The 10,252-nt window shown below is 55.4% G+C and overlaps 1 protein-coding gene across 1 annotated transcript; it reads left to right on the top strand.

Moving 5' to 3' along the window:
* The first annotated feature begins 2,065 nt into the window (after nt 1-2,065).
* Nucleotides 2,066-9,773, top strand: RRP7A (ribosomal RNA processing 7 homolog A). Its single transcript, XM_069489747.1, has 7 exons — nt 2,066-2,139; nt 3,968-4,110; nt 5,119-5,244; nt 5,953-6,070; nt 6,470-6,567; nt 7,002-7,200; nt 8,439-9,773. Exons 1-7 carry the CDS (start codon nt 2,067-2,069, stop codon nt 8,522-8,524), a joined length of 843 nt encoding a protein of 280 aa, XP_069345848.1. The 5' UTR covers nt 2,066; the 3' UTR covers nt 8,525-9,773.
* The last annotated feature ends 479 nt before the right edge of the window (nt 9,774-10,252 follow it).

The raw sequence follows: 10,252 nt of genomic DNA, 5'->3' as shown, positions 1-10,252 counted from the left end.
AACACCTCCTGGGCCTGAAGTGCCTCGCTGGGTATTAAGAAGATGCCACAGAGTTAGGCATCTGTTCACAGGGAACAAGGCAGCCAGACTATGGGCTTTTGCTTTGGTTTGAAGAAGTTACACACATGGGTGTAATTTACCTCTTAAATGAACTATGCACTAGAAACAATGAGATTAGTTATTGTTGGCTTTATTATGGTTCCACCAAGCACAACCCTGGACATTTTGTGTAAAACAAACAAAACTGAGAGGTGGGAAGAAGGCAGTCTGCCTGGGTACCTCACATATCCCAAACTAGGTGTGGGAGAAGCTGGAGTGAGGCCAGAGCAGCAGCCAGGGAGCGTGGGCCCACCGGGCTCTGGTGAGGCTAGTGGGCCAGGGTGTTTCGGGGCCATAGCAGCAACGGTGCTGCTTGACTGCTGTAATCAAAGGAAGATGGAAAACGAGCAGGAAGCCAATGCCAGCTGCTAGTGGGAAATCCCAGCCCCTCACCCAGCTTCCAGGCCTAAGCCCATCCTCAGACCCAGGGGTCACTGTACGAGACAGAGGCTGGGTCCCCTTAAGAAGAATTGTGTGAGGCCACAGCAGATATTTGCAGTAGCCATACCCCAGTCCTTCCCCACAACAGCCATTTCCAAGAAGTAACTGCACTGGGAAAAGAATACTAGATAGTTCAAGGGCTAATGGGCACATGGTGTGAGGGGACTTTTGGAGGCCAAATAAATGGAGTGGTTGGGCTTCTTCCCTGCTCTGTTGACACTACCCTGCTCGGTGATGGCGCCGTCTGTCAGAGCCCTCACTAACACCTATACCTTGCCGTCTCCAGGTGTATTTCCCCAGGCCAAGTATCTCTGATGTTCACTCTCATATCTATCTGCCCACCTGGCATCTCCCCTGGGATGTTGACAAGGCATCTCAGCGTGCCCTCAGTGAGCTCCTGAGCCAGCCCCTCCTGCGGTCTCACCTCAGTAAACGGAGACACCATCCTCTCAGTTGCTCGGACAGCAGAGGTAGCGCCATCCTGGACCTCTCTCTCCTTCACGTTGTACATCCAGTGTGTTGGCAAGTCCTATTGGAATTCTTCAAAACATACTCAGAAACCCTCACCTCGCACCACCTCTGCTGCCAGTTCCCTGGCGACCAAGCCATCCTTTTTCCTCTGAATTAACTGCAGTGGTGTCCTAAACCACCTCCTTGCTGCTGCCCTTACCTTCTCACAGTCTGACTGCAATAAGCCGCCAAAGTGATACTGTTTACACATACATCACTCCTGTATGCTCAAAATCCCACGGTGGCCCTGATCAGAGGAACAGTTGAGGTGCTTCCAGTGGTCTACCAGACCCATAGGATTGGCCAAGCCCCCGATCCCCTCGCTGATTCTCCCTCTGGCTCACTGGGCTCCAGCCACCCTGGCCTCCGTGGTGTTTCTCTACCCTACAAGGCAGGTTCCAGCCTCAGGGACTTTGCACTTGCCATTCCCTCTGCCCAGAATACTCCTCCCCACCCCCCAAACACCTCACATCCTTCAAGTATTTGTTCAAATGTCACTTCAATGGGGCCTTGACTTTATTTAAGATTGTGACATCTTTTAATTAATTTAATTTAAAATTGCCTCGTCCTCCATTTTTCTCTTCGGCACTTTCCAGTAACACATATGCATTACATTATGCTTCCTTATGTGTTTATCGTTTCCTCCCCTCGTTGGAAGGTAAACTCCAGGAAGGCTGGGTGTTGCCTCACCTCATCTACCCTCTGGCGCTTAGGACAGTCAGTGCCTGCAGCAGGCGCTGCTGTTGGTGGAAGGAACGAATGAATGAACGGGTGGAGGGATGGAAAGTTGAGTTTGAACTCGTGAACGGCCTGGGCCAAGGCTGACGTTCACTTCCACATTCGAGCGCTGATTTTATTCTGAGCAAATGAAGGTTGGGCCCTGGGCTGTCGGGGGCCTGGGAGGCAGGTCTGAAACAGGGAGGGCGGGGCCTTCACGGGGCGCCGTTGTCATGGAAGCGAACTCTCCCAGTGCTGAACTACAACTCCCAGCGGTCACCGCGCTTCCGGTCGGCAAGATGGTGGCGCGCAGGAGGAAGCGTGCGGCGAGGGACCCTGAGGAGGGGTTCCCAAGCCCGCCGGGCTACTCAGGTGAGGGGCTCCGGGACGCGGGGCTGGGGAACTGCCAGGCATCGCCGGAGGGTGAATGCGGGGTGGGCGGTGGTCGGGGACCCTCAGCAGCAGCCGCACAGTTGGGTGTGAGCCCCGGCGGTCGCTGACCCCGGGCGGGGCAGGTCGTGAGGCCGCGGGGACCGAGGGACCCACGCGGCGCACTTCTCTCGTCTGTCCACACTCCCTCGCCGAAGTGAGCCCATCCGCTTCTCATCATGTATTTGCAGTCCCTAGTTCAGCCCCCGTAAGCTCTCGCCAGTGCTGTATGTGCCCTCTTACTTGGTTCCCCTCCTTATTCTTGCTCCTGCATTCAGTTCTCCACCAGTTGCCAGAATGTTTTTTCTAAAGTCAGGTTTATATCAGATCATGCCTCACACGCTTGCCGATAACCCCCTCCCCCGCCCAGTGGCTTTAGAAAGTAGCACCTAAAACGTAACCAGACTTCTTACCTACACGGCCCACGTGTTGTGGCTCGGGCTGACCTACAGCTGTTTCCACCCTCAGGGTTTTTGAGCTTGCCATGCCCTCTTCCTCAAGCAGCTCTGTGCTGGACTGTTGCACTGTGTCATTTGGTCTGAGCTTTGATGTAGCTTCCTCAAAGAGGCCTTCTCTGATAATGTATTGAAAGAAGGCCTCCGCCTGCCACCTGTCACCCTGTATGTTTCTTTCATATTTGATACAAGCTTGTTGTATGTTTGCTTGTTCATTGTCTTCTCCCTGTATTACAATGTGAGCTTCCTGAGTGCAGGGCCTGCAGCTGTTTCCCCATTATACTCTGAGGAAGGTGGTGGGAAAAATAGAAAAACAAACAGTTCCTGGCCTTATGAGGATTAAAATTTCTGAGCATGCCAGTAATTAACCAGAGAATCCCTCCAGTGTAGACTTACACACGGTTAGAGAAGCTACAAAGGCACAACCAGGTGTGTCTAATCTGGCACAAAGGGAAGGAGGTGATGTAAGGCTCTCCAGAGCTAAAACCTGAAGCTCGTGGGGAGGGAAGAGGTTGATGTGGCAGGTAGAAAGGACAGCAGTGGCCGGGCGCGGTGGCTCACGCCTGTAATCCTAGCACTCTGGGAGGCCGAGGTGGGCGGATCGTTTGAGCTCAGGAGTTCGAGACCAGCCTGAGCAAGAGCGAGACCCCATCTCTACTAAAAATAGAAAGAAATTATATAGACAGCTAAAAATATATATAGAAAAAATTAGCCGGGCATGGTGGCACATGCCTGTAGTCCCAGCTACTCGGGAGGCTGAGACAGGAGGATCCCTTGAGCCCAGGAGTTTGAGGTTGCTGTGAGCTAGGCTGACGCCACGGCACTCACTCTAGCCTGGGCAACAGAGTGAGACTCTGTCTCAAAAAAAAAAAAAAAAAAAAAGAAAGGACAGCAGTGAAGCCATGACTTATTGGAGGAAGGAAGGATAGGGGAGGAGGATGCAAGAAGAGGCCACAGTGGCAGCCTGGATGGGTCACATGGGGCTTCTGGCCATGGTTAGGATTTTGGTGTTTACCCCAAGAGCAGCGGGTTTGAGCTTCGCTCTCATTGCATTCCCCTTCTGTGATAATTGCCTGTATACCTACTCTCCCCACCAGCCTGGGAGCTCCTCCTGGGCAGATTCTCTATTTGTTCACTCTCATAGCCTGCACAGGCTTTGCCAAGGGGGAGGGCTCAGCAAAGGATAGATTCATGGACAGATGGACTGACAGATGGGACGACCAAGGCAGTTGTGTGAATGCCTAGCTGGCCACAGCCCTGGCTGGCCGGAATCTGACTACTCAGGCCGTCCCTCCCCACCCCCTTTTCCCTTCCAGCCATTCCAGTCAAGTTCTCTGAAAAACAGCAGGCTTCTCATTACCTCTATGTGAGAGCACACAGCGTCCGCGAAGGCACCAAGTCCACCTGGCCTCAGAAGCGCACCCTTTTTGTCCTCAATGTGCCCCCATACTGCACAGAGGTGAGCTGCGCTGGGAAGGGAACTGTGGGCTCGGGATGGGGGACTCCCACGGCATCCCCCACCCAGTCTTTGGTGGTGAGATGGAAGCAGCTGAGGGGACCCCTAGAGGAGAGTGTCAAGAGGGCTGCCTCTATCTCTTGTGACAGGAAACTGGCACATCTTTTCAAAGATGTTTAGAAATATATAATTCTGAGGAGCCCAAAGCTTTTTTATTAATATATATCTCCCAAAATTGTTTTAATTACACATTTTTTCTTGATTATAAAAGTGATACATGTCCATAATTTAAAAATAGGAAAAGTATAAGAAAATCAAAATTGCCTCTAATTCAACCATCTAGACACATCTGTTAATTTTTCTCGCCGAAAATATATTATTATGTAAATTTATAGAGAGAGACTAAGGGATTGCTGGATTTTAGATGAGTTTATTTTCAAAAATGAAATCACAATTTCTAAAAAATTCTTCTAAAGTTAGAAAGAAGTGTTCAGAAGAGAGGATGTCTTTTTTTTTTTTTTTTTAACATGAGCCAGTTCCTATAAGAGGGTGTCATTTTTAACCTTTATTGAAGTGTAGCATATGTGCAGAGAAGGGCCTGGCTCATGGGTATACAACTCTGAACACACTCGTATAATCAGCAGCCAGATGGAGAAACATCAGCACTCCCCAGAAATCCCCTCTTGTCCCGCACGCACCAAGGACAGCCACTGTCCTAATCTTCGTGGTGTAGATTTGACTGTCTACTTCTGATTCAGGGAGTGGAACTTGGTCGTCATATAAAATCAGAACAACACCAAAAATGTGCCCCCCCTGTCTTGTATGTCAGGTGGGAATGTCAACCTCCATGTTGTCTATGAGGTAACAGGTCAGAGGACATGGGGCCCAGGCTCTCCAGGTTGGGCAGACGTGAGCTCCAAGTCCTTCAAGGGCTCTCATCCTCTGGCAGCACCACCCAGGGCAGAGGAAAGGCCCTGTGACATTGACTCTGCTCCCCTTGTACCGTGGTAGGAAAGCTTGTCGCGCCTGCTGTCCCCCTGCGGCCATGTCCAGTCTGTGGAGTTACAGGAGAAGCCGGACCTTGCTGAGAGCCCAAAGGAGCCAAAGTCAAAGTTTTTTCACCCCAAGCCTGTTCCAGTAAGCCTCCAAGTACTGGATCCCGCTAGAATGGGGGCGTGGGGTGGGGCTAGGGTGATGTCCCCAGTGTGTGAGGAGGAGTTGGTAGTGGGACTTTGAGAGCATTCTGTACAGTCCTGGGCCAGTCCTTGCTGTGTGGTTTGGGAGAGGCTGTCAGGGTGACAGGCTTCTGATTCGTTCCTGGATTTATCACATCCTTTAATTTCCTGCCTGGCTTTTTGCGTTGTCCTGTGTTAAAGCGTGGGGCCATCTGTGCTGGCTGCACTGAAGGGCCTCCCCCAGCTCCTCACCTGTTTGCCTGCTGAGGTAGAGTCTTCCATGGGCTGGGTGGCCTCATCTCCAGGGGCACTGTTCTTTCCACATTTCCCTGTGACCTCGAGCCCACACCTCTTCCTGGCACAGTGACATCTGTCTGCCCAACCCAGGCCCGGCTTTCATGAACCTGACCTGGCCCAGGGTGGGCCCCACTTTTCACTGTGTCCATCCCATAACTGGAAGAAAGGCCTCCTATGTGTCCCCTCTTCCTGGGGGAGGAGCTAGGAACAGGTGTCACTTCTAGCAAAAGTTGGATAACTAGGAGTATGGCTGTCCCTCACCTGGATTATGGGATGACCTCTGGTTAGCCCATTACTGTCCCCTGGTCCAGCAACCGGTTAGGCTGAGGGCAGGTGTGGAGGTCCTCACACTGTGACATCTCTCTTTTCCCAGGGGTTCCAGGTAGCCTATGTGGTATTCCAGAAGCCAGGTGGAGTGTCAGCTGCCTTGACCCTGAAGGGCCCTTTGCTGGTGTCTACGGAGAGTCATCCTGTGAAGAGTGGCGTACATAGTGAGTAACACCACTGGTGTCAGGCACCTACGTTTTGGGCCCTGGGTTGGTGGGAAGCTCTATAGGGACAGCGTCCGTGAATGTCCCAAGCTGCACCCACCCTCCCTGAGAGCAGTGTGTGGGAGGCCTGAGCAAGTGGGCCGCTGGGCTGTGTCTGGGACACATCAGAGAGATGTTAGCCTGAGTCTTTGGCACTGAGTGGCACCGACACGCAGGGTGGTAGAGGTGAGGGCCAGCTTGCTACCGCTAGAGTCTTCCTTGCCACCTGCACCCTGGGCCTCGAGTCTCCAGTCCCTGTGGCTCTGAGTAAGAAGATCCCGACTGGCTTGGGGTGGGCCCTGGGTGGGGCCCAAGTGTCAGGCCTGAGGAACCGAGTTTCCCTGGCCCTTTCTCCCTCAGAGTGGATCAGTGACTATGCAGACTCGGTGCCTGACCCTGAGGCCTTGAGGACTGAAGTGGACACGTTCATGGAGGCATATGACCAGAAGATCGCTGAGGTAGGGTCTCCACAGGGACGGCCCGGCTTATCTGTGTGGCCTGGGGAAGGTGGTACCACAGGTGTCCTGGTGTGGCTCCCAAGGGGGAGGGGTGGTGGCAGCCTGTCCTCGGTCACCCTTTAGAGTCCAGGCTCCCTTTTTCCCTGCTAATCCTGGGCCACCTGGCTGGGTGACATCTAGTCTCTAAATGGTCTGTAGGGGGTGGAGGAGGCAATGTCGCACTTCTACCACACAACCCCCCCCATGCTTGGTCCCAACACTGTGCTGTAGGGTGGGGGGTAGAGCAGGGAGGCAGCCTGCACCTTTGGGTGCCCAGGGTGGTTCTGACTGCAGGGGTGGGTGTGGAGGGGCTGCTGTGGAGGCTCTGGGGTGGGCCCAGGAGTACACTCTCTGGCCAAGGAGCCTGCCCATCAGCAGGGTTGTGCTCCTTGCAGGAGGAGGCTAAGGCCAAGGAGGAGGAAGGAGTCCCTGACGAGGAGGGCTGGGTGAAGGTGACCCGCCGGGGCCGGCGGCCCGTGCTGCCCCGGACGGAGGCAGCCAGCCTGCGGGTGCTGGAGAGGGAGAGACGGAAGCGTGCCCGCAAGGAACTGCTCAACTTCTATGCCTGGCAGCACCGAGAGTCCAAGATGGAGCGTAAGAGAGCACCCAGCTTCTGTCCTCAAGCCCCACTGCCCGTGGCACCCAGCCATGGAGAGGCCTGTGGCCAGTGCTCCAGAGGGCGGGCACTGGGCCTGGGTTGGGGGTCTTGGGGAGAGTGTCCTTAGGCACAGGCCTCCCGATGGGCTCAGGTCTGAGGCCCAGGCTGGCAGCACCCCCATGTGCTGGTCCTCTTGTCCCACAGGGGCTGTTGCATTGCCCAATGGGTGGGGGCCCTGGGTTATTAGCACCTGCAGAGGCCCCTGGGATGTAGGACCTGGAGGTGGGTCCTCCTCTGGGCCCCCTGAGCAATTAGTGCTGGAACTTGTCAGCCTCCAGTGTGCAAGGCGTCCAGTCGCAGAGGACGGGTCTCAGGAGCCCACTGTGGGTACAGAGAAGGCACTGCCAAGCGTGTGGGGGGCGGTGTGAGTGTGGGGGGGGTGTGAGTGAGAATGTGTGTGTCAGGTGGCCCTGCATGGCCACTCCCATGGCCGAGCACCTGATCACCTGTGCCCTCTTGGTGGTGCTGTTACTGCTGAGCTCACTGCCCAGCCACCTGGTGTCCCTGCTTGCAGGGTGGCTTGCCGGGGGGGCCCAGGAGAGGGTGCTGGCCCTGGCCTGGGCATGGGCTGGGCTCTGCAGCAGGCCCTGACCACCTGCCCGGTTGCTGCCTCACAGCCCCTCCCCCCTTTGCCCATCCCCCCCTCCAGCACCTGCGCCCTTGCTCTTGTCCTCTGTAGACCCTCAGCTTCACCCACCGGGCCTCCGTCAGCCTTCCACGCACCTGCTGGCCTGGGCCACTCGGTGCCCAGAGTCACCTTCTGAACTTGACGGCACAAGGGGTGGAGTCCCTTTGCCACTTGCTAAGGCCCCTCCAGTCAGCACAGTCAGGACTGGAGGGGACAGTGCCCTGGTCTTTCTTCGCCCTGGGCGGGGTGGGGCAGGGGCCTCTGCCTTCTCTGTGCTGTTGCTCTTCCCGCTGGTGCCTGTCCTGTCTCTGGACTCTAGCGTGCCAGCCAGCCTTGCCTCTGACTTGGCCCGCAGTTGAGTGCCGCCTGATCCAGACCATGTCCCCAGAGCAGAGAGGGGAGGGGGATGGGGGAGGCAGTGCTGAGCCCCCTCCTGGGAACTGGGGGGAGGGGTGGGTGGCACGAGCAGGCGCCTTCTAGTGGGGGCAGCGGGCACAGCTCCCAGCCGCAGTGCATGCCTGACCCTGCCCTCTCTCGCGCCCCCAGATCTAGCACAGCTGCGCAAGAAGTTTGAGGAGGACAAGCAGAGGATTGAACTCATGCGCGCTCAACGCAAGTTCCGACCCTACTGAGCCGCACTGGCCGCTGGCCCCCCCACGGAGAGTGTCGTGGCCTGGCAGAGCTGTGGGGCCAGCAAGGGCATGGGCACCGGCAGGGCCTGCGCACACCCAGGGAGGCTGTGCTCTGGGAACGGGCACCAGCCCTGTCTTGGAGTCTGCATGGGCTGGGAGTGAAGGACAGTGTCACCCCTCTCAGTCCTTGTGCTTTGGCAGTCTGGGTCTAGCGCTGGCCAGGCCTGCCCAGCAGGAGGACTTGGCCCTCGGAAACCGGCTCCTTCTGTGTCCTGCCTCCAGACCCTCTGATCTGCTCTGTGCGCCCCTTCCCCTCAATGGAACAGCCCCCGCTGGCAGTGAAACCGCCTCAAAGCACAGAGAATACAAGTTTTATTTTCCACCCAGTTGGGCAGCAGGGAAAGGCCGGGGTGGGCACAAAAGAAATGACCCCGACTCCAGACGCTGTCTCCCTCTTGAAGTCACAGTTGTTAAAGTTGGAATCTTGCCCCCATCCCCTTACCTGCCAGCCCATGCTGGCCTGTCCCCGCCAGGCCTGGCCTTGCAGTGGGGCTGGGAGCTTGAGTCTGGTGAGCGCCGGGTCTCTGCAGCCCCCCAGGAGCTATAGCCGGGCTGCGGTCTTGTGCTTGCTCTGCAAAAAGGAGCTGATGATGCCAGCCAGGTGGTGGGGCTCCTCTATGTGGATATAGTGACTGCCGGGGACCTCCACATACTGCAACCGCTGGGGAAGGAAGGGACACTGCCCACCCGGGGCCAGCTGAGCCTGGGGAGCTCCGCGGGGCTCTGCTGGCGGGTCAGGAGTGCCCTGCGTGAGATTTCCCTACACTCAGCTCCTTGGGCCTCAGTTCACAGTACCCTGGGGACTTGGAGACCACTCCAAGGGTCTGGGCCAGCTGAGTCAGGTGACACAGCTGGGACAGGGAGGGACCTGAAGGCAGGTTACTGCTGGTCCTGACAATTAGACGAGCTCTGCTTGAAAAAAGCTAAGGCGAGAGCCCGAGCAGCTTCCAGACTTGCTTCCACTCCGGGAGAAAATGCCATGACAGGGAAGCCCCTGTGTCTTGGCTCTGACCTGTGGCGGATCAGCCACAGAAGGGCTTCCCTTTGTGGCAACGCAAGGATGTCTGCAGAGGCCCCAGGGTCAGGTGTTCATGGGTGATGCTGCCGGGAACTGGGGGAGGGGGTCACAGTCACAGCACAAGCCCCCCCATAATCCTGCAGCCTTCCGCACCCAGTGGGTGCAGGTCCTGGGAACAGTTGGGGGGGGGGGGCGAGGGGTGTGGGAAGCAGCAAGGTGATCTGCTCTGGGCTTCGGACCTTCTAAAACATGGGACTGCCCTTTTGCACTTGAAAAATTAAAAACCCCAAAGAGCTTTGGTTTATGTGCATTACATCTATCAATATTAGAGCTGAGAAATGAAAATAATATGCATTAATGCCTTTGAAAATAATAACAAGCATATTACCTATTTACATAAATAGCACGGTTTTATGAGAAATAACTTTTTCCAAACAAAAATGTAGTGAGAATGGCATTGTTTTATATTTTTATATCTCTCTTTTTTAATTTTTTTTTTTTTGTTTTTTTAGAGATGGGATCTCACTGTGTTGCCCAGGCTGGTCTCAAATTCCTGCCCTCAAGCAATCCTCCTGCCTCAGCCTCCCAAAGTATGTGGATTACAGGCGTGTGCCACCATGCCTGGCTTACATTTTTATAAATCTCTTTAA

This window comes from Eulemur rufifrons, chromosome 16, assembly GCF_041146395.1.
Source record: "Eulemur rufifrons isolate Redbay chromosome 16, OSU_ERuf_1, whole genome shotgun sequence".
NCBI lineage: Eukaryota > Metazoa > Chordata > Mammalia > Primates > Lemuridae > Eulemur > Eulemur rufifrons.
This window is presented reverse-complemented; position numbering and strand designations above follow the sequence as displayed.